At 37.3% G+C, this 25,467-nt stretch overlaps 1 protein-coding gene across 1 annotated transcript in view; it reads right to left on the minus strand.

The window, feature by feature from the left end:
- SASH3 (SAM and SH3 domain containing 3) overlaps positions 1-25,467 on the minus strand; it is a 120,027-nt gene that overhangs the window by 43,226 nt on the left and 51,334 nt on the right. The window contains exons 3-4 of the mRNA XM_053699357.1: positions 21,603-21,698; positions 11,555-11,707 (exon numbers count right to left, since the gene is read on the minus strand). Coding sequence (XP_053555332.1) covers positions 11,555-11,707; positions 21,603-21,698 — 249 coding nt within the window. The remainder of the gene's footprint in view (positions 1-11,554; positions 11,708-21,602; positions 21,699-25,467) is intronic.

Here is a 25,467-nt window from a genome sequence, read left to right on the forward strand (position 1 = left end):
TGACTTAGAGTTTATTGACTGTCGTAAAAGATAGGGGGTTCCCAGCCCCTGCAAAGAGGGAGGGTCAAGCAATCTGATATCATGGAAAGAGGTATAAAGTTTTGGGTTTTAACATGCACAGTGGTTCTTCTTACATTAAAGGCTGCATACCAACAGAGTGAGAGACAATCTTTTCCTGCCAATCTCCCTGGCACAGATACCAAGACTAGTAATGTATAAGGGTTTCTGCTTTTTCTTTTTTTGTTTTAAAAACTGTTTGCTTGTGTAATTCTATTTGTTAATATCTTTTTATTATTAATGCATTATGCTAATTTTTCGCATAATAAACCTTCATTTAAGTTACTGAAAGAGACTGGTAGTATTAAGACTGGTAGTATAAGTACTGTGATTTTATGTTATTTTTTATGTAATTTTTTGCTAAATTGTAATCTGGGATTTAATTTGTAATTTTCTGTGAGTTTTCCTTAAGATTTCCCATATCATACAATCTTAAGTGGTGGCAGCTAGATATAGTGTTTAGTGTGGGTGGCATTAAAGGGGAGTTTTGGGCATTTCTTTTACGTCTAGCACAGGCTTGAGAGTGTTATTAACCTTTAAACCCACTGAACTAAGTCACAGGCTTGCTTGGAGCATCTAAACTGTGACAGAGTAGTGACAGTAGAAGGCGTCTGATAACCCTTTCTGTGCCAAACAAGTGACTGGCGCAGGGTTGCTTAACCTTGGTCATCACAAATTGATGGCAGGGGTGGGATACTTTTTATTAGAGTTTAATGCTTTGTGGATTTGCTAGTGTGAAAATCCCAGTACTAAAAGAAATTGTGACTCTCACAATTTCCAAAGGCTAAAACTCATTATATAGTCACACATTGCAAACAGTCCCCTTCCCTATTCTCCCTATTCTCTGTTTTCTATTTTATATTTTACTATGGAGGCATACCATCAGCATACCAAGGAAATGCCTGCACTGTTATGCCAGGAGCAAGATATCCCATCCCGTGGAAAGAACAAAGATGGACTAATACAACTACTTACAGAATATGATAACAGCTAGGCTACACCAGCTGAAGCCTCAGGAGAGATGTCTGCAGCTGCGGGCAGTGATTCATCAGGATCTGGGAGTCCACTGGACTGTTATTTGCAAACTGTTCTGAAACATATGGGCTCAGCGGATGCAAGTTTGTGCATGAAGGTGATTGCAAAATATTATGAGAGATAAGCTGCTGTAGCTGAGAGACAGGCTGCTGCAGCTGAGAGACAGGCTGAGAGAGAGAGGCCCTGGCAGCTGAATGACAGGCTGAGAGAGTATCAGCTACAGCTTGTACGTTTAGAGAGAGAGAGACTATCTCACCTGTTGGTAGTGAACCTGGAGACTCCTCTGTTCCCAGAGTGTGTGCAGAGAATGTTCCCACTCTGTGCCTAAACTGGGCATGTCTGTGCTGAGATGTGAAACTGTAAGAGGAGAGACTGCCTGTAAAGAAAGGCAGATGTCTGTGCCTGAACAGAGTTTACCTGTTCAGGGAGAAATTGGCTGTGAGAGGAGGCAGATGGGTGGTGTGTGTCTGTCTGTGCTTGGACCAGCAGGATCTGCAGACTTAATGTTAACTGTACAGTGTGAGACTGACTGGGGGGAAAGGCGGATAGATTGTGTGGGTCTGTCTGTGCCTGAACAGAGTTTAACTGTACAAGGAGAAATTGTCTGTGAGAGGAGGCAGATGAGTGGTGAGTGTCTGTCTGTGATTGAATCAGTGGATTCTATAGAAAGAAGTGGGGATATGGAGGGAGAGAATGACTGGGTGACTGGGCCACTGGATGATGTGTGCCAGTCTGTGCCAGAACCAATCGAGGCCCATGTGGAAAGAAAGAGACAGGATATATGGGATAAATTGCAGAAGGATGATATGTGCTTGTCTGCACCAGTGTCAGAAGGATCCCAAATTCTGTGTGAGGATGTGAAGTGGCAGACTGTGAGAGAGAGCAGGGGAGAATGTAGCCCACTCTATGAAGGAAGCAGCAGCGCCCCAGAATTCAGATTGTGTGAGTGAGGAGGGTACAGGATACTCTTTGAGGGACCTGAAGAGTGAGTGTGAAAGATTGTGGGTGACAGAGACCCCTTAACCTCAGCTGTGACCTATAAACAGACTGCACAGACTAGAGGACAGAGACTGACACAGACTGCAGGTGAAGGGGGGAGGAGTACAGAGAAGTGTATTTACACAGCCCCACAGTGCCATTCAGCATATACACTGATAGGTTTGCATAATCAGAGTCCCCAGCAGGCTCAGCAGATAGGACCCACAGTGGAGAAGACAGCACACAATATGTTCACAGAGCACACAATATGTAGCAAGACCCTAGGCTTCACAGAAACCTCTGTAACCGGGTATGATGTACCATTCAGGGACAAGATACAAGCCTTATTGGGGAAGGTACCTGCAGAACCCAGAGATGCCAATGCCATATTTCTACAAAAACAGTTGCATGATTCTACTGCCAGAGAGGGAGTGTATGAGATGGGGCAGAATGTTCTGGTACTAACACCCATGAGGCAGAACAAGCTACAGGCTGCATGGGAGGGTCCCTGCAATATATTAAATCAGCTGGGTAGAGCAAATTGTGTGTCATTTTTAAATGAAGGGCATCATGATGGCAAACTGCTATGTGCAATTTGTCTGGCAATGGCATTACCACCACAAGGGGAAGCTCCCTTTGATATGCAGCTGGAGTGTCTTGTGCATCTCTTATTTGGGGGAGGTGTCATGAATACACCATGATTGAGATGCTAAGGGGTTAACAAACTTTGTTTGTTTGTTAAGAAGAACTGTGTTGCTGTGTTTATGTGTGCATATGATTTCCCTTTGATAAGCCAGACCCCTCATAAATACTTTGTAGTATACACAGAAGAGACCTTTATGGCTCAAACTGACAGCAGATAGAACAACCCCTCTGAGGATGCGTTAGTGAAACGCTGCGTCAGGGGACCTCTTTTTTAATTGCCTCTCTTGTTGATAAAATAACTTAGAAGACTTTAGCATATAATTTTCTTTAAATAAGCACTTAGCGGTTATGGTTCTTAACAGGCACAAGCAGTAGTTTTTGTTACTTATCTTAGCTCTAATAATTTTAAACTGTCGGCGTATCCATAGTACAATACGGGTAAAGCTGAACTAACTTTAACTAGTAAGAGTACTAAGATCCTAGTTAAAACTATTGAGAGCAACGCTAGATATCATCATATAGTAGTTAGATGACCTGCTTAGTACAGCAGCAGCAAGCACAAGTTAACTTATCAGTTTAAAGGGTGTAAAACACATGGTTTACTACAACAAAGATATAAGGGATCTATGTTTAAGAAATGTGCTAATTTAACTACTACAGAGTGGATAGACCATATATGCACATGAACTTACCGGCTACCCTGCACCAATCTATACTTCAATATACCTGATACATTCTGTCAGCTATTATTAGTTGACACTTGGTAATATTGTAGCACAATTTAAGTAACGGCAATGAGATACAATATAAATGCTTACACTGCATAAGGTTGTTATCAGCCAAATTTAATAGAAGCATTTATCTGATACACATTTTGCAAGTTTTTGAAATCTCATTTCCCATTATGATGTTCAATGGAAATTGCTGGATATAACTACTTGTAGTATTCACAAGCGCAGACAATCAAAATCTAATATCAGCATATGTTTGGTAACCCACCTGTAGTTTTAGACATTCAATTACTTTGAATTGGGTCTAACAAGACTGATAGATATGCTAAAATAATATCAATGAATCAGCCCTGTACTGTAAGTTACTTACAATTAAACAATCTACAATACTTAGAGATATATATATATATATACACTACTAGTATTATCTTACTGTGTTCAGTTTTCCTGTGTAGATATATAAGGAGAGAATCTAAATATACGCAGCTGATACTAAAACAAAGAGCTGTGCCATATATTTCTGTTATAGTGTTGCTGATGTTATGAGCCACAACCCAAGTAAACTGACAATAATAGACTACAGAGGTATATTATTATAGGTAATAACGCACCAATATTTCTAAGTGGTAATCTAAGAGATTGGCCAGTCATAAGGCCACATAGACCCACAGAAGATTAATAGATATATATATACCTATAATATAATCTGTGTCTTATCACTTTATTACTTAGTGCTCCACATACTTAGCATTGTGAATGCTGAATACTGAATAACCAACAGAGAGAGTGTTTTTAACATTTTCTAGGGTAGCATACACACATATTTTATGCTGTCTTTTTAATTTAATCAATAAAGGTTATATTTTATTTTTTGTTATCTTTGTGCTCCAAGTTCCAGTAATCAACAGAACTTATCAATATAATAAAATAACAGTGTATAAAAGCATTTCTTTTTTTTGGAACTGACCTGCTTACACAGCAGGTACAGTCCAATTTTGTAAACACAGCAGATAGAACATGATAGAACACAGAGCCTCAATCCAGGAACTACCCTGGGGTCATTGATTGGACAGCTAGCTCTTTAAATAAGGGCTTTTATAAGAAATAATGCTCAGAGACATAAAGAATGCAATATATATGGTGTTAGGTATCAAAACACTCCTCACAATATCCCTAAGAGATTGCCTTTTTGTATATATGCAATAGATTTACCTAGCAGAAATTATAATGTGTTCTATAATTCCAGGCAACGACTTAGAGCTTATTGACTGTTGTAAAAGATAGGGGGCTTCCCAGCCCCCGCAAAGAGGGAGGGTGAAGCAATCTGATATAATGGAAAGAGGTATACAGTTTTGGGTTTTAACATGTAAAGTGACTCTTCTTACATGGGAGGCTGTATACCAACAGAGTGAGAGACCATCTTTTCCTGCCAATCTCCCTGGCACAGATACCAAGACTAGTAACGTAAAAGGGTTTCTGCCTTTTCTCTTTTTTATTTTAAAAACTGTTTGCTTGTGTAATTCTATTTGGTAATATCTTTGTATTATTAATGTATTGTGCTAATTTTTCACATAATAAACCTTCATTTATTAAGCTTTGACCTTTGTCTAATATTTTAACCATGTTACTGAAAGAGACTGGTAGTATTAAGAGTGGTAGTATTAGTACTGTGATTTTATGTTATTTTTTGCTAAATTGTAATCTGGGATTTAATTTGTAATTTTCTGGGTTTTCCTTAAGATTTTCCATATCATATAATCTTAAAGGGACATAAAACCCTCATTTTTTTCTTTCATGGTATAGATAGAACATAACATTTTAAACAACTTTCTAATTTACTTCTATTATCAAATAATCTTCATTTTCTTTTTTTTTTATCCTGTGTTGAAAAGCAGAAATGTAAGCTCAAGCATTATATAGCAGCAGTTTTGCAACAATGTTATACATTAGCAGGAGCACTAGATGGCAGCACTATTTCATATCATGTAGTGCTTCAGGCATGTGCATGCTACCTACCTAGGTATCTCTTCAACAAAAAATAACATGAGAATTAAATAAATTTGATAATAGAAGTGAATTGGAAACTTTTTAAAAATTGTATTCTCTATCTGAATCATGAAAGAAAATGTTTGTCCCTTTAAGTGGTGGCAGCTAGATATAGTGTTAGTTTAGTGTGGGTGGCATTAAAGGGGAGTTTTGGGCATTTTTTTATGTCTATCACAGACTAGAGAGTGTTATTAACCCTTGCACCCACTAAACTAAGTCGCAGGCTTGCTTGGAGCGGCTAAACTTGAAAGAGTAGTGCCAAACAAGTGACTGGCACAGGGTTGATTAACCTTGGTCATCACACCAACTAGTATCCACAACAGGTCCTGCCTGTCATCTAGGATACAACGTATCTGCCATAACAATCAAGGCGAAAACGAAACTTCTTAAGTTCCAGTAAGGCTAGAACAACTGAATAATCAAAATAAAGAAATAAGCGCTGAGGCTTAAAAAAAATTCTCTAAATCATCAGGGGAACTATCACCCTGAACAGAATCTAGAAGCTTCCATCGGAAGTCTTCAACAATCTCGACCCTCAAAGTCGAAAGAACCAAAAATCCCATGTGACGAAACGTCTTTCTAAGAAGAGTTTCTATATCAACACAGAGCTATAAAAAAAAAAAAAACTATCCGGACCGGAATAGCAAAGTTAAAGAAAACAGGCAAACACCTTGAAAAAAAGGAGTGAGAAAACAAAAACAGGTCCTGCCTGTCATACGACACAATCCCCCATAGAGCTCGGAACTGGGATTCTAAATAACATAAAACATAAAGTAAAACAAGACGACAGGGAATATGATCCCTTCCTCCCCTCGTCTAGTTAAGATCGTAATCAGATTTAGAGGACTGAGATTCAACTGACGGATCAGTACTGGGAACCTCTAACATCATCAAAACCTCTCTCAGGAGTAAACGCAGGCGTGCCAATCTAAATCTAAATGCTAAGCCCTCCGCAGTTGGAGGACCCAAGTCAGCAGACTCCAACCCTGGAGGTTCTCGATCTGAGGCCACAGAGGCAACCGCATCCCCAGAGTACACAATTGTTATTTTACACGAATGTCCGGGGGGCAGGAGAGCCTGAATTACCCTTTCACTTACGCGTAGCAGGAATAGGTAATATCGCTAAGGCCGCAGAGATGGCCATGCGGAACTGCGTAGTATCCTCTGGGGGAAACAAACCACTTACAGGCGAAGGAGGATCGGAGCTCGGGAAAACTGCATATGTAGGAACAGAATCTAGGGAACACACCTCTCTGGACGAAGAATCATCAGAGGCAGATGGATCAGTGGTTTCTAATATCTCAACATTGATCGATGAGAACACCCTATTGCGGCATACGGAACATACATTCCGTATCAGCCTAAGAGCCCAAACGTTCTTACACATAAGCAGTCAAAATCACATAACAAATATGATTAGAAATTCCCACTGTTCAATAATCCCCCTCATGAGGTATTAACCCTTGATTCCATAAAGATAAAGAAGTCCCACTGTGACCCTGTCTTCTATCGTTATACATGTGTGTAAAATGATGAAACAATCTTACCGGAATCTATGCCATGGAACAGTGACACGGTCCTTCAAGTTTGACAGATTGTCGCAGTGCTTCTGACATGGACTTGAGTGAAGAAAGCAGGCTGCAAAACTCGTCAACGCTGATTGCTTAAGGAGCTGTTAATATGAGTCTGGATGGATTCGCAGAAAGACTCTCCCTGCATCACCAGACTCTAACTTTCATCAATGCTCTCACTGAGAGGCTGACAAGACTACTTAAAACTCCAGTCCCATCTCAAAGGACAGATACCTTTCCTAAGGAACTACTCCGAAATCTTCTGAATCTTCTCTGCCAACCTCCTGTGATGAAAGGCAAAGAATGACTGGGGGATGAGGTAAGTGGGGGAGGTATTTAAGCCTTTGACTGGGGTGTCTTTGCCTCCTCCTGGTGGCCAGGTCTGTATTCCCACAAGTAAGGAATGAACCCATGGACTCTCCTCATATTAAGAAGGAAATCCACTCACTGATATTATTTTGGTACTGGTAAAAGACAAAAATATTCTGGTAATATAAAAACAGGACAAATTCGGGAATAAAACTAAAAAAGAATGGTCAATGATCTCCGGCTTATAACTAACTATCCTGTTAAATGTATTAAACTAAACCAGCCCTTGATGTCTTTTTTTTTCTAGACCCTATTTGACTCCATATTATTACTGTGTTTAGTGCCATTTCCTTTCTCTTTAAAAAATATTGTTTTGTACCTTGATTGAAATATGTCTTTTTATTAACAAATAGTATTCTGGTTATACGTTTGCTGTTTTATGCATTTTGCTAATTTACTTCTTGTTTCTTTTGTTTATTTATTTATAGACCAGGTTCTCAGATCTACTTACTAATAGTTACCTAAATGTTTTCATATGATGAGTACACAATGCATTATGCCAATTGTCATTGCTTGGATATATACCTAAGTAGAGTTTTGACTTATCTAGTGCAAAGGGTAGATACGTTATGCTTTTGTTTTATACAGGTGGTAAGAGTCCACAATCCATTACTCATGGGAATTAACTTTCCCACCCCTTGCAGGAGGCAAAGATTCCCAAACCCCAAGTCTCTTTATAAGTTGTTTCTTCTGATAACTTCAGCAGAGAAATTGTTGTTCCTATTTGTGTCCTAATTCAAAAGTTTAAGAAAGATCTTTGCATATTTTGGATGTTGTTAGGGCTTAAAAGTATTACATTGATGTTACTAAGGCCTTTAGACAAGCTTCTAGTTTGTTCATTCATTTTTCTGGCTCTAAGAAAGGACAGCAGACTTCTGCCATTTCTTTAGCTTCTTAGTTGAAACTTTTAATTCACAAGGCTTATTTGGAGGCAGGAATGAACGTATTATATTTGAGATAAGTGACTAGCGCCTAGATGAGTATACCGGCTACACTATAAATAGACCCCCTAATTAGGTCCTAAACAAGATACAATATAAAAGGTATATAGGAGCGCCAATGGCTTAGGTATACACAGGTTACAAATATAGTAATACACCGCTGTGTTAACCTGGTCAGGGTGTGTCTAAACTTCGCTATCCCAACAAGCAATATAATCTTGGGACTAATTGGTTAAAAAATGTAATCTAATATTTATTCAACATGTATTAAAACCATTAGCAAAAAACAGGACAGACCAATTAATATACATAAAATGAATACAAATAAAATAGATTAAAATAAATAAAATACAATAAAAAAACGGAGGAAATGGATTTGACTGAATCCATAAACTCCCACTGATGGGTGGTTAGGTATCGGAATGAGATAAGTGGTAAATACCATAAAAAGTCAATATATAACTCAAAAAATTGACCAAAAGTGTGTTCAAAAAATGTGTTCTAAAATGGGTGACCACCAAAAGGATAAAAAGATGGTTTAAAAATCAATACCGGTATGATAAAAAAAAGTATAAAAATACAAATATCAGTGATAAAAACACAAATATCAGTGATAAAAATACAGAAATCAGTAATAAAAATACATATCAGTGTGGATTATAGACTGAAATGTGAGAACAAATCAAACCAATAATGATAACAAATTGATATGTGATCAACCCCGTAATGGGTGAAATACGTGAAAATCAAAATCTCAGTAATATCTAATTGATAATACAAAAAACAGTGGCCCTAAATTCAAACGTTAATCAACTGATATAAAAATTAATAAGCAAATTGATAATTGAGTAATATAATATAGTATAAAGTCCAAAGGTGATCCGGTTAAACCTAAAATCAAAAATATCCAAAATAAAATCCCAATACTTCAATAGATTCCAAATGATTCGAATTGTAACTTAATCCAGGGTCCAAATAACATAAATGCAAAAAGTCAATTAATGTCCAGTCCTGTGTCCAAATTGGGTACCAAGACAGTGATCTAGAAAAAAGAAATAAACAAACGCTATACAAATTGCATTTGGGATAGAGTCTATTGGTTAAATGACTCACCCAAATGTTGTGGTCCTGGAAATATATTGAGCCTCACAAATCTTATTTCAACTCTGTCTACGCATTTCAGCCCAATATTAGGGCCTTTTTCAAGACATATTGAGGCTCAAGAAATACTGACCTTATATACATGTTATCGGAGGAGTGACCTGTATCTTTGGCGCCAAAAAATGGTTCTGCCGCAATAATCGGAACTCCCACCACCTTCGCCGCTAACAAACGTCACATCCGTTTCCTTTGCCGGATGTCGTTATGTCCAATACTTCCGGTCATACGGGGCCATATTGGTAATGGGCAAATTTGGAAGAGCGGCTAAGTCTGATACTGATAATTATACTTAATGTCTAGATAGATATATGTTATGATAAACGATCCATCCCAATGTTAGGAATGTCAGGGAGATCTAACTTTTAATATATCTTTGTGATTCGAAAGTTTATCTACGTGATAAACTTAGGGAATAGGATATAAATAAACTGATTATTATTATGTCATTATGGGTATAAGAAGTGAATTTTAGACAGAATGAATTTTATGACGTTTCTACCAACAGATGGATTATCCTAATTTTTCAAAGATATTTAATGAGTGTTAACGACCTTATCCCAATTTTTTAGATATCATTTATCCTTTGGGGATTTTAGGAGGAGGGTGGATTGGATGATATATTAGACAAGATAAAGGATTAAAACAATATCCATTAGGTTGGAGGATATTTCTAAGTGCTTAGTACTGGGGATTTTTTTCGATTTGTTGGGATAGCGAAGTTTAGACACACCCTGACGAGGTTAACACAGCTGTGTAATTACTATATTTGTAACCTGTTGTATACCTAAGCCATTGGCGCTCCTATATACCTTTTATATTATTTGGAGGCAGGTCAGCCTCCACCGCAACAGATTACTGGATTACTGCTCATTCTACCAGGTCAGTTGCAACTTCATGCCCTTTTTAGAGTGAGGCCTCAGTTGATCAAATTTGTAAAGCAGCTACTTGGTCTTCTTTGCATACTTTTACTAAATTCTCCCATTTTTATGTTTTTGCTTCCTCTTGGGCAGATTTTGGTAGAAAGATCCTTCAGGCAGTTGTTTCAGTTGTTTTTAGTGCATTTATTATTATTTTTTATTATGGTTGTTGATTTAATTTCTCATTGAAAAATATGTTTTTAAATACCTCCTTTTATGTTATTACTTGTGTGGATTAGTTCCCATGAGTAATGGATTGTGGACTCTCACCACCTGTATAAAAGAAACATAATGTATGTTTACCTGACAAATTCAATTCTTTCATGGTGGTGAGAGTCCATGAGACCTAACCCTTTCTTTTTAAGGGTTTTGTTTTTCTTTTTAAGCACATTTTTTGCCTGCTCCATTTATTTTTTGACTCTTACTCTTTTTCTTACCTCATTTCTGCTTGGCTATGCATTAGACTGAGGTATGTGTGAGGTGGGAGGGGTTATATAGAGCTCTTGGGGTTTGGGAATCTTTGCCTCCTCCAAGTGATAGGGAAGGAAATTCCCATGAGCAATGTATCGTGGACTCTCACTACCATGAAAAAAATGAATTTATCAGGTAAGTATAAATTATGTTTTTGAACAGCTGTTAAATCCTTCACCTGCTACCATGCGCTCTCAGATATTTATTTTTTCAAATGATGAATCAGGTGATACTGTACTGTTTTATTTTACTTGTATGTATTCTTTGCACATATTAAATAAAGATATTTAAATAATAATAAAAAGAAAAAAAGAAGGTGTCACTCCAATTCTCTTAAATATCCTTTGTCAGGAGTATGGGTGTAAACCTATTTCTTTCATATGTAGTATTGCTATTCAATAAAGTGGTTTGTTACAAGTAGCCTGGAGAAATATGCTCCTTATTTTCTTATTAATAATTTTAGTGTCACATGACGTGAGAATGTTTTGTGAACAATCAAAATTGTGAATTTCACATATAAGTTGACTACAGATATGTGTTCCATAATGCCAGTCATCTGTGGAAAATATAAACCAGATTTAAAACATTTATTTTAAATTCTGTAGTTTGTATCCTATAGTATTTCTTCTCACCGATTCATTGGCCAAAGCTTTTATCATCAGTTTTCCTGTTTTCCGGTTCATTGTGCGGGAAATCACAGCCTTCCATTTCTTGGTGAGTTTCCCTCCACTGTGTTTCTGATCATCTGATCCATGAGACCCAATCCCAGATTCATCTTCAGGAATCTGCAAAATAAAATCAATAGAGCACAATGTATGTTGTTCTTACAGATTTACTTCATGTTAGCACAAAGTTACATGAACTCTACATGTGAATATTCCATCTCATTTTGCCTTAGATTCCAGAAGAATGGACAGTGATATTATTGTTGTTTAAATAAGTAAACTGGTAAGCTGTTTAAAATGTTTTGCCTTATCTGAATCATGAAAAAAGTAGGGTTTTATGTCCATGTTAAGCTTTGCACTTTCTGTTTTGTATTTAAATACATTTAGCTTTTGCATATAGCAGTGTATTTATAATTGTAATTATACAAATTCTGATTGTGCTATGTTTTGGAAATTTCAGAAATTAGAATCATATTTTGTAAATGTTTGTACAGATTGAGGCAGAAAATGTATCGTACACAGACTGGGACAGAACATGTATAATATACAGTGTATGATACATTTTCTGCCTTAGTCTGTGTATTATACATGTTCTGCCTCAGCCTGTATATATTTTACAAATCACATAGCACTCTATGTAAAATAAGTCTGACAGTTTCCAAAATTGAGAGGGACAGCAACGTTTCCTGGGTCTTTGATATGCATCATTATATTATCTAAGCATTTACACTTGGAGATCTTCCTGATTTATCTCAGCAACTGTATGCAGGGATGTTTGCTCGAAATTCACAATGCACTTATATAACTGATAGTACTGTTTGCTAAACTAGAAACAAGTGAAAACATTTCAGTTTTATTCAGTATTTACAGCAAATTTATTTATATCAGTGTCTCAGTAAAGTATGCACTATAATTTCTCTTCAACTTCGAAACGTTTAAATAACTAAGTATGGGAGGTGGTTTGGGTGGGGAGTTTGATATTTTCTTCTACTTATTTCTGATTTTTTTTTAATTATTTAAAACCTCCCCTCTGGCTGGTTGAGCCAATGGGAAGGAGCATATCTGTGTAGCCACATTCTATCACCTTCCAGTAGTGCATTGTTGCTATTGAGCCTACCCAGGTATATTAAAAGAGTAAGGAAAACTTGGCAATAGATTTAAATAGATACTTTACTTAAATGATATGCTCTATTTGTAGTAGGAAATTCCTTTTTAAATCACGCGGTTAATTACATATATAGTAGTTTTCACAAACTGTTCCATTTTAAATGAAGAACTGAAAGAGCACACCTGCAGTTAATAATTTCTCAAAAAAATCATTGGTACCTAATTAACAATTTTCTAATTTTGGCAAACCTCCAAACATGAAATTGTTGAGTTGTCCTTTATTATTACAGAAAAGCTTTTCAATTTGTCTGTGAAGAATGTTCATATCATTCCATTTGGTTAAATCTTTTGTATTCTGTGCAATAAACCTTAATTAATCTATTAACTTCTTCTTACCAGCTGTCAATTATTTTACCTTAAAGGAGCTTGAAATTTTACTCTAATTATTTTTAATTCAATGTTTTCAGCTTGATATATTTTTGCACACATTCGTTGCTGGAAAATTTCTGCCTAGATTTATTTCATTTCTAAAATGACACTTCTAAAAAGTTTGACAATGTTTCATATAAATTAGAGATGTCATGGCATTTGGAAAATGAGATCACTAAACTGTCTGTTGATTTACCTGTTTCTGTCCTTTATCATGTTTTGATATTTACCAATGACCTCATTATACAGCCCTGTCTAATTGCATTTAGGTTGCAGACTCAAGTCAAAAATTTTGAACAAACACAAAGGGATAGATTACTAGTTTGAACGCTTTAGGTTACTTGGGTAGCGTTCATATTACAAGTTTAAAGGGACAGTCTACACCAGAATTTTTATTGTTTTAAAAGATAGATAATCCCTTTATTACCCATTCCCCAGTTTTGCATAACCAACACAGTTATAATAATATACTTTTTATCTCTGTGATTATCTTGTATCTAAGCCTCTGCAAACTGCCCCTTTATTTCAGTGTTTTGACAGACTTGCAGTTTAGCCAATCACTGCCTGCTCCCAGATAGCTTCACCTGCACGAGCACAGTGTTATCTATATGAAAAACAGGGAGTGCAGAATTATTAGGCAAGTTGTATTTTTGAGGATTAATTTTATTATTGAACAACAACCATGTTCTCAATGAACCCAAAAAACTCATTAATATCAAAGCTGAATAGTTTTGGAAGTAGTTTTTAGTTTGTTTTTAGTTATAGCTATTTTAGGGGGATATCTGTGTGTGCAGGTGACTATTACTGTGCATAATTATTAGGCAACTTAACAAAAAACAAATATATACCCATTTCAATTATTTATTTTTATCAGTGAAACCAATATAACATCTCAACATTCACAAATATACATTTCTGACATTCAAAAACAAAACAAAAACAAATCAGTGACCAATATAGCCACCTTTCTTTGCAAGGACACTCAAAAGCCTGCCATCCATGGATTCTGTCAGTGTTTTGATCTGTTCACCATCAACATTGCGTGCAGCAGCAACCACAGCCTCCCAGACACTGTTCAGAGAGGTGTACTGTTTTCCCTCCTTGTAAATCTCACATTTGATGATGGACCACAGGTTCTCAATGGGGTACAGATCAGGTGAACAAGGAGGCCATGTCATTAGATTTTCTTCTTTTATACCCTTTCTTGCCAGCCACGCTGTGGAGTACTTGGACGCGTGTGATGGAGCATTGTCCTGCATGAAAATCATGTTTTTCTTGAAGGATGCAGACTTCTTCCTGTACCACTGCTTGAAGAAGGTGTCTTCCAGAAACTGGCAGTAGGACTGGGAGTTGAGCTTGACTCCATCCTCAACCCGAAAAGGCCCCACAAGCTCATCTTTGATGATACCAGCCCAAACCAGTATTCCACCTCCACCTTGCTGGCGTCTGAGTCGGACTGGAGCTCTCTGCCCTTTACCAATCCAGCCACGGGCCCATCCATCTGGCCCATCAAGACTCACTCTCATTTCATCAGTCCATAAAACCTTAGAAAAATCAGTCTTGAGATATTTCTTGGCCCAGTCTTGACGTTTCAGCTTGTGTGTCTTGTTCAGTGGTGGTCGTCTTTCAGCCTTTCTTACCTTGGCCATGTCTCTGAGTATTGCACACCTTGTGCTTTTGGGCACTCCAGTGATGTTGCAGCTCTGAAATATGGCCAAACTGGTGGCAAGTGGCATCTTGGCAGCTGCACGCTTGACTTTTCTCAGTTCATGGGCAGTTATTTTGCGCCTTGGTTTTTCCACACGCTTCTTGCGACCCTGTTGACTATTTTGAATGAAACGCTTGATTGTTCGATGATCACGCTTCAGAAGCTTTGCAATTTTAAGAGTGCTGCATCCCTCTGCAAGATATCTCACTATTTTTGACTTTTCTGTGCCTGTCAAGTCCTTCTTTTGACCAATTTTGCCAAAGGAAAGGAAGTTGCCTAATAATTCTGCACACCTGATATAGGGTGTTGATGTCATTAGACCACACCCCTTCTCATTACAGAGATGCACATCACCTAATATGCTTAATTGGTAGTAGGCTTTCGAGCCTATACAGCTTGGAGTAAGACAACATGCATAAAGAGGATGATGTGGTCAAAATACTCATTTGCCTAATAATTCTGCACTCCCTGTACATATATATTTATGTGTTAATATGTGTATATACACATATTAACACATAAATATATATGTACATAAGCATATACATATATATTTATATTTGTTGCCATCGCTGCGCTAGGTGTCTGATGGCATGAGAACAAGGCTCCCATTTGAGCCTATGGAAGCACTAACTTTTTGCACATGGAAATAGCACGCTATTTACAAGTTGAAAGTAAATGTGTTTGCTAAAGAACAATCACGATTGTGCTTGTCGAGTGAATAACTTGCGTAAAGGGTAGTGAGTTAAAAAAGTAATATTTACATAATGTGCCTTAAGAGACCTGTCAAGTGCGCTAACCTGACACTGAGTTAGACCTATAGCATTAAACCCGAATCGTGATTTGCATATTGTACATTTCAATGATCTTATGTTTCTATATACAGGGAGTGCAGAATTATTAGGCAAGTTGTATTTTTGAGGATTAATTTTATTACTGAACAACAACCATGTTCTCAATGAACCCAAAAAACTAATTAATATCAAAGCTGAATAGTTTTGGAAGTAGTTTTTAGTTTGTTTTTAGTTATAGCTATTTTAGGGGGATATCTGTGTGTGCAGGTGTCTATTACTGTGCATAATTATTAGGCAACTTAACAAAAAACAAATATATACCCATTTCAATTATTTATTTTTACCAGTGAAACCAATATAACATCTCAACATTCACAAATATACATTTCTGACATTCAAAAACAAAACAAAAACAAATCAGTGACCAATATAGCCACCTTTCTTTGCAAGGACACTCAAAAGCCTGCCATCCATGGATTCTGTCAGTGTTTTGATCTGTTCACCATCAACATTGCGTGCAGCAGCAACCACAGCCTCCCAGACACTGTTCAGAGAGGTGTACTGTTTTCACTCCTTGTAAATCTCACATTTGATGATGGACCACAGGTTCTCAATGGGGTTCAGATCAGGTGAACAAGGAGGCCATGTCATTAGATTTTCTTCTTTTATACCCTTTCTTGCCAGCCACGCTGTGGAGTACTTGGACGCGTGTGATGGAGCATTGTCCTGCATGAAAATCATGTTTTTCTTGAAGGATGCAGACTTCTTCCTGTACCACTGCTTGAAGAAGGTGTCTTCCAGAAACTGGCAGTAGGACTGGGAGTTGAGCTTGACTCCATCCTCAACCCGAAAAGGCCCCACAAGCTCATCTTTGATGATACCAGCCCAAACCAGTACTCCACCTCCACCTTGCTGGAGTCTGAGTCGGACTGGAGCTCTCTGCCCTTTACCACGGGCCCATCCATCTGGCCCATCAAGACTCACTCTCATTTCATCAGTCCATAAAACCTTAGAAAAATCAGTCTTGAGATATTTCTTGGCCCAGTCTTGACGTTTCAGCTTGTGTGTCTTGTTCAGTGGTGGTCGTCTTTCAGCCTTTCTTACCTTGGCCATGTCTCTGAGTATTGCACACCTTGTGCTTTTGGGCACTCCAGTGATGTTGCAGCTCTGAAATATGGCCAAACTGGTGGCAAGTGGCATCTTGGCAGCTGCACGCTTGACTTTTCTCAGTTCATGGGCAGTTATTTTGCGCCTTGGTTTTTCCACGCGCTTCTTGCGACCCTGTTGACTATTTTGAATGAAACGCTTGATTGTTCGATGATCACGCTTCAAAAGCTTTGCAATTTTAAGAGTGCTGCATCCCTCTGCAAGATATCTCACTATTTTTTACTTTTCTAAGCCTGTCAAGTCCTTCTTTTGACCCATTTTGCCAAAGGAAAGGAAGTTGCCTAATAATTATGCACACCTGATATAGGGTGTTGATGTCATTAGACCACACCCCTTCTCATTACAGAGATGCACATCACCTAATATGCTTAATTGGTAGTAGGCTTTCGAGCCTATACAGCTTGGAGTAAGACAACATGCATAAAGAGGATGATGTGGTCAAAATACTCATTTGCCTAATAATTCTGCACTCCCTGTATATAATCATACTGTATACATATATACTTACTGGGAACACACAGTTCCCATAGACCGCTATGTAAAGGCACTTTTCAGTGCCGGTTATTTTCTAACACCCCACTCCCGCTCCCTTTAGACCCCAAAAACAGTTTTTTGCTGTTATTTTATTAAAAAATAAAGATGCTACTAACTTTATTTTTTAATAAAGTATATGTATTTTTGGGGCATTTGGAGGGCATTAATAAAATTAACCAGAGATCTGATCTTGATTTTATAAGCGGTAATTGCTACCGCAAGCTCGTGGTAGCAATAACCAGCCACTTGTAATTGTAAATTAGCGCTCCACTTTTAATCTAGCCCAGAATGTGTAAGCTAATTTAAAATACACACCTTTGGTGTGTGTTTATAAGAGATAATTAACAATGGAGGATGAACTCAGACACTCATTATTGCAACACTGCTTGAAAAAGTACAACATTGCACATTAGTTGTTGTGCAAACATAGCTCTATATTATGCCACCCCATGCACTCTACAGTGTGTGAGGGCCAGTTGTCCTGATTTGAGTATGTCTTGCAAAAGAGTTACAGAACACAGGGTAAGAATTGACATCTGATGTGGGTATATGGTTGGCAGAGGGTTTATAGCGGCAGGGGTCTGGTCCTAGGCTTAATAAGGATATGTGGCTGAAGAGCTTGGCTTTTTGAGGTATGATGTATACTTGCTGCTGTGGAGGTCTGCATGTCTTTTGGGTCTAATTGTTTACTCTTTGGTAAATGGCTTTGGATTATGGCTGAACATAATTTTAATTTCTAAAAGGATATTTTCTTAATTTAACTGGCAATAAAAATTATCATTCATGTTCTGTGAGTAACATATTCACTCATTTATGTATTATTTTTTTTTTGCTCTCAGAGTCAGCTCATTCAATCGGTTTCCAGCTATGCAGCTAACCTAGTTATAGTGAATACATATCAATATATAACTATATTTATGTAAATTTATTTCATACAAATAATAGAAAATAAAATAATAAAAAAAAAAATTAAAAATAAATTTGATTTTTGCAGAACAGTATAAACTGGAACACAAAAAATGAAAAGAGGAACTAGGATAATTTTCTTAATCATTTCTTGTCCTAAAAATAAAAAAAATGTAGAAGTATGAAATGATTCAAATATGCCAGCTGATGAAATATGACATATTATCACAACTCTAAAAGTGCTTATAAAGATTTACAAGAAAGTCCTACTTTAGTACACCCAGCTACAAATATATTTCCAACCTATTATACAGTATGTGCCTGAAATTAACAGACTAATCTAAAACTGCTATACTGAAATAAGTATGGTGTCTCACTGTTTTTTTTTTATATTATTTTGCTTAAAAACTCATTATTTAACTTAAAAATTGAGGCTCCAAATTAACATAACTCCAGACAGATCATGTGTTTGTGTAAAGTCTTAAACAGCCAAGGGCCTATCAGAGGTTTCATGCCAAAATCCACAACACTACATCTCCCTGGCTGATCCTAGTAGAGCCCCCTTTATTTTAGATAAATGCCAAATGAGACCCCAAACCATTTGCACACCCCATGCACAAGCCTTATGTCAGATATATTACAATCAACATCAATCATTCGCAAAGTGCCAATTGTTTCTTCCTTGTATATTATTTGTGAATATTGCTTAAAGTGACTTGGTACCCCCCAAAAAATGTTTTTAATGATTAAGATAGATTGTGCAATTTTAAAAAACTTTTTAATTTACTTCTTTTAAATCTCAATAAAAAAGTCAAATTTAAATTTTTAAAAGTCATCTAAAAAAGTTACATAAGTGTGTGTAAAGCTCCGGTCTTACGTGTTTCGGCTTAGGATCATAAACACACATACAGAACATATACATACACACACATTCGGACATATACATACACACACATACAGACATATACATACATACACACACACACACATACGGACATATACATACACACACAGTGCATATACACACAAATACACTCATACAGAGCATATACATACACACACATGCAGTGCGTATATATACATATACACTCGTACAGAACATATACATACACACACATACAGAACATATACATAATACACATGCAGTGCATATACATACATATACACTCATACTGAGCATATACATACACACACATACAGTGCATATATACACATATACAATCGTACAGAACATATACCAACACACACATACAGTGCATATACACACATATACACTCATACAGAGCATATACATACACACACATGCAGTGCGTATATATACATATACACTCGTACAGAACATATACATACACACACATACAGAACATATACATAATACATGCAGTGCATATACACACATATACACTCATACTGAGCATATATATACACACACATACAGTGCATATATACACATATACAATCGTACAGAAAATATACCAACACACACATACAGTGCATATACACACATATACACTCATACAGAACATAGAACAAATACAGAGACACACATACAGTACATATACATACATACACAGAACATTTTCTTCGAAGTGAAGAACATTTAAATGTAAAATATTTATATATATATATATATATATGTGTGTGTGTTTTTATGTGTGTATATATGTATTTACATATACATATATAAACACATAAATTCACATGTACTGTATATACATATAAGCATGTGTGTGTATCTATCTATCTATCTATCTATCTATCTATCTATCTACTCATATACATATTTACACACACACAAACATATATATACATATGCACACAATATAGCCCTTTCCAAACACTTTGTCATATACCATATACATTTTAACTTACATTTTTGTATTAATATTTATATGAATAATTGTATCAGAAACTGTATATATTAGTGTTACACTTTATTTTAATGTATTTTTTAATGAGTTTGTTGTACATTTTTTTTAAGCCTTGCACTTTACACGAAGGGGCCCATTTATCAAGCTCCGTATGGAGCTAGAAGGGCAGTTTTCTGGCGAACCTTCAGACTCACCAGAAACACAAGTTATGAAGCAGCGGTCTAAAGATCGCTGCTCCATAACCTGTCCGCCTGATCTGAGGAGGCGGACAGAGATTGTGTGAAATCAACCTGATCGAATACGATCGGGTGGATTGACACCCCCTGCTAGCGGCTGATTGGCCACAAATCTGCAGGGGGCGGCATTGCACCAGCAGTTCACAAATAGGCCTCGAGGTCTTCACTTTCACTAACCCGATGAGCGCCACTTGTAATGTAGCCCAAAATGAATGTGATAAATGACAAACACAATGTGTTCAAAGTTCAAAGTGTGTAGTGATGCTAATAGGTGGCTATTAGATGATATGTGTTTAATTAACTTTTTGTGCTCCAAAACCATAATGATATGTGTGAATTATCTGTGGGCATGTGTGTTTGTTGGGTTATCACTTTTGCTAATTTTTCATAGTGTAAAAGTTCTTATTATTAAGTAATCAAATATGACATCAGTTTCAGGGACATAAAACCCATATTTTTTCTTTCATGATTCTGAAGGAGAAGCAATGCACTACTGGGAGCTAGCTGAACACCTCAGGTGAGCTAATCACAAGAGGCATTTATGTGCAGCCTGCAGCTAGATCCCAGTTAGGCATTGCTGCTCCTGAGCCTACCTAGGTTTGTTTTTGAACAAAGAATATTAAGAGAATAAATAAAACTAGATAACAGAAGTAAATTAAAAAGTTAGTTAAAATTGCATGTTCTGTTTGATCATGTATTTTGACTTTACTGTCCCTTTAATTTTGCCCATGCACAATATCAGTGTTATATTAGACAAAAATTGGAGTACTCAGTAATAAGTTGAAAAGAGTTGTCTAGGTTTATGAAGTTCTTTTAATTGTTGCATATGATAAGTTACAATTACCCTGTAAATGTTTTGTTCATTATCAAGAATTTGGACAGTGATAAAAAAAAAAACAGGACTGGCACATGATAAGTATAGGGCCATATTCCACAAAAAAATGGCAATGAAAAATATGCTGCCGGTATACAATGAAAATTGCTGATTGTGGACATCAAAAGTGTCTAATTGGTAGGTGTTAGCATACTGGTAATTATAAAACAATAAATGACATGCTCTAACAATAAAGAATTTGTCCGCTTAAACTTTTATATAAAATGTGGTATTTAGTTACAGCTTAGCTAAAAAAAATATAAGACAACTACACTTCTGGCTTTAATGTGCAATGAGAATATTTCTAAAACAGGCCCATGTTGTAGATATATTTTTCATGAAATTACCACTTGAAGGACTCAAAAGTTAAAATAAAATAATAGACTTACGTCACATTCCAAATTGAACTCTTTGTCACTCACAGCAGGTGAACTTGGCTTCGATTTTCCAAAATCCTTGAAGCTGCTGGAACGTTGCAGAGACAACTGAAATACAATTATAAGTAATTATATCAAGAAATTCAGAATTCTATCTGTCTTAAAGTTTCCAACATTTGATTAACAGAAAAGACTTCTAACAACACTTTTCAATAGTGTAGGTTATGGGAGTTCTCACTATGATAGTTTCTATTGCACCGCCCACCCAACTTTGCCTCAAAACCCAATGGAAATGACACACACTATGCACAAAATATTAAACATACTAATGTAGAGTGTAAGATACTCAGATTCCACAATATGCAAAGAAAATGATATACATAAGACCTACAGAGACCTTATGTAATAGTCTAGCAATCATAACAAGCTCACATCTTGGGGCAGATTTTTACAATGTGGGACAAACACTCAGGCCATATGTACCCCAGGATGGAAGGCCAAGAACTGACAAATTGGGATAGTTGGTAAACATTCTGTCTATCTATCTATCAATCGACCTATTTAAATACTGGAAAATTCTACTTCAAAAGAAATTGGGGAGATTGAGATTTTCTTTCCAAGTCAATAAATAATTGAGATTCTCTTTGTTTTTACTTCAACAAAAGGTTCAAGTGTAATAATACTGCTGCACTTACATGGCTAATTAATCTTTTTGATCTCAAAACTGAAATTATGTTTCTGCAGAAATGAATTGTGTTGAAAATTCAAGGAAGTGCACCTTATTTAACAATAAAGTGTCTTTTAATGTTTCCTGAAATACCTTTTTGTGTTCTTTTTTTTTCAGCTTCATACACCCACACTTGTATATTTGTTCCTCATTACAAATCTTATGGTCACAAGTTCACTTTATGACATATTTATAACATTAACACTACAACTTCTTAAAAATTTTAGAGATAGTGAAGATGTCTAAAAAGACATTGGGGGCTAGTTATCAAGCCGTCTACTTTTCTGGCTTCGCCGGCCCAATACGTCCGCCTAAGCTCGCCTACCTTCGCCGCCGCGGACCTGAAAAAATACGCCTAAGTTATCAAATAAAGCTGTCAAAAAGCCGCGGGGCGATGAGCAGCGGACTGTGACAGTTATCACTCATCCGATCTCGCTGCCCTTCGGCTTTTTCCCAGCTTTATTGCTAGCCTGTCACTAAGCACTCACACTAAACTGCACTGTTCTACCCCCTATACCGGCGCCCCCGGAGCCCCCCGCAACTCAATAAAGTTACTAACCCCTAAACCGCCGCTCCTAGACCCTGCCGCAACTCTGATAAATGTATTAACCCCTAAACCGCCGCTCCCGGACACCGCTGCCACCTACATTATACCTAGTAACCCCTATCCTGCCCCCCCTATACCGTCGCCCTCTATTATAAAATTATTAACCCCTATCCTGCTGATCCCGCACCTCTCCGCAACTAAATAAATAGTTTAACCCCTAAACCGCCGCTCCATGAACCCGCCGCAACCTATAATAAATTTATTAACCCCTATCCTGCCCCCCACTACGCCGCCGCCACTGTAATAAAATGATTAACCCCTAAACCTAAGTCTAACCCTAACCATAACGCCCCCCTAACTTAAATATTAATTAAATAAATCTAAATAAATTAACTCTTATTAACTAAATGAATCATATTTAAAACTAAATACTTACCTTTAAAATAAACCCTAATATAGCTACAATATAAATAATAATTATATTCTAGCTATCTTAGGATTTATTTTTATTTTACAGGTACCTTTCAATTTATTTTAACCATGTACAATAACTATTAAATAGTTATTAACTATTTAATAGCTTACCTAGCTAAAATAAAGAGAAATGTACCTGTGAAATAAATCCTAACCTAAGTTACAATTACACCTAACACTACACTATACTTTAATAAATTATTCCTATTTAGGGGAACTTCCGGGTGGCGGCCATAACAGGTCGCAAAATTTTCAGCTCCTCTACCTCCTGTCACAAATGTATGCAAAACTTACTCTAAACTATCCCATTGACTTCACATTATGAACGAAGCTTCATAGCATAGCATGTTCTTCACCAGCATACAACTTTTTCGGGATTTGTGGCAATATTTAGCACACCGGAGTATAGCAAAGGCTGCGGCCTACCATTTTTACCCCCCGGCAGGTTACTAGCTAGCCCTGTCGTTAAGATGCAGTAACATCCCGCAAGATACTGCATATACCTACCTTGCCAAGACAAAATTTAAAAGTGTTATCCCCCTCACTCCTGACTAATCTTTACTACGTTATATTTAACATGGAGATTCCCTTCAACTTCTTGGACGAGCTGCGTAGCTTACTTGCCTCCCACCATGCTGCCTTGGCGGTTAACCTGTATACAGCGACCAGCAGTGGTGGAACCTGCTTGAGCCGATCACCCATACAGTCTACAAGCTGCGAGAGAGAGGACAGGAGTGGCATCGCTTTGGGGCCCCAGCATCCACTTCCTACCTCCTATGCATCAGAGGGAGATCAAAGATCCGGACTTGTAGAAATGGCGGCGCAGCCTGGACCGGCGAGGGAGACAGAGGAGGGGATCGCCTTACAGTACACTAACAGATCACCCCAAAGCTACGCTACTAACCGGGAGGATTTCAGTTTTAAAATATCGCTCAACAGCGGAGAAGAGGGGCGCAGCTCTGCAAAGTTTGTCAGCCAGCATAAAGTCCGTAACAGCAGAGACCAAGGGACCCACGTTGAACTGTCTCTCCAAGTCCTAACAACACTTTGTCTGCTCTTTTGTGATATCAATCGGCCACAACAAGCCTGGTTGGAGACTCACCTGCCTCTTTGCATTCCCCTGCTGCATCGTGTGTGGGACCCAGGTGGCGTATCTGTCCCGTATATCTGGGCCCTAGGGCCTATTCTGGGGGACTATGGACTCCAGTGTCTAACATTATCAGCGGTAATTACGAGCCTAGCAGAACAATTAAGCCTACACGTATCATCTTAAAGGACTTTCTTGCCTCTATATTGGGACTTAGGCACTTCAATTATGGTAGTAGAGGATGAGCTTTGCTGGGCTTAGTCATATACAGATTAAGGGCACTTATAAGGTTATTGAAAAGCACCATCTTGGCCCCTAGTTTATGGCGCACACACTGCTGAGATAGCACTTATTGATTCTTAACCCATAGTAGGCACATTGTCTAACACCTACAGACTTTCATATGAGCCACAAATTATTTGGACACCTAACATTATAGCTAGAATTGTAATGTTGTAGTACTTTAGGTGTGTTATTGTACATTGCCTTTAGGTTTTTCTTATAAACCCTGTATAGATGCTCCCTGGATAAGAGAATTAACAATGTATTAATGTAACATGGTACATGCATATGTTAACACGTATTATTATTGCTTGGCAGTGCTATATGATACCCACAAGTGTATTGACATGGAGTCTTACGCAGGCTGGTCCTGCTTAAACATCATTATTCCCAAAATACTCTTATATCAATGCCAAGCATGCTATCTTCCAATTCAAGGGACCATTTCTGTTTGATTAAGATTTACAACCTTTTTAAGCTCTGTACCCTTTGGTATATATATGTCGTTGTCCTAGCAGCAGTATAGACTGTAAAAAATATTTGAACTTGGAATATGTATGTGTTTTGCCATTAAGGCAGAGATCTTTGATTTATAAATTGGTGTACCTAAGTAACCTGTACAGAATTTTTACTAGTCAGCTTAGGGAAATCATACCTGGGAACCTATTCTTACATACCTTGATGCTGTAGCCTACTTTCTACTACAATGCACCTCTTATTTTAGTTGGAATTACCCCCGTGTTCCTGCCTGCTAACGTGC

The sequence above is a fragment of the Bombina bombina genome, chromosome 1, assembly GCF_027579735.1.
Source record: "Bombina bombina isolate aBomBom1 chromosome 1, aBomBom1.pri, whole genome shotgun sequence".
Lineage (NCBI taxonomy): Eukaryota > Metazoa > Chordata > Amphibia > Anura > Bombinatoridae > Bombina > Bombina bombina.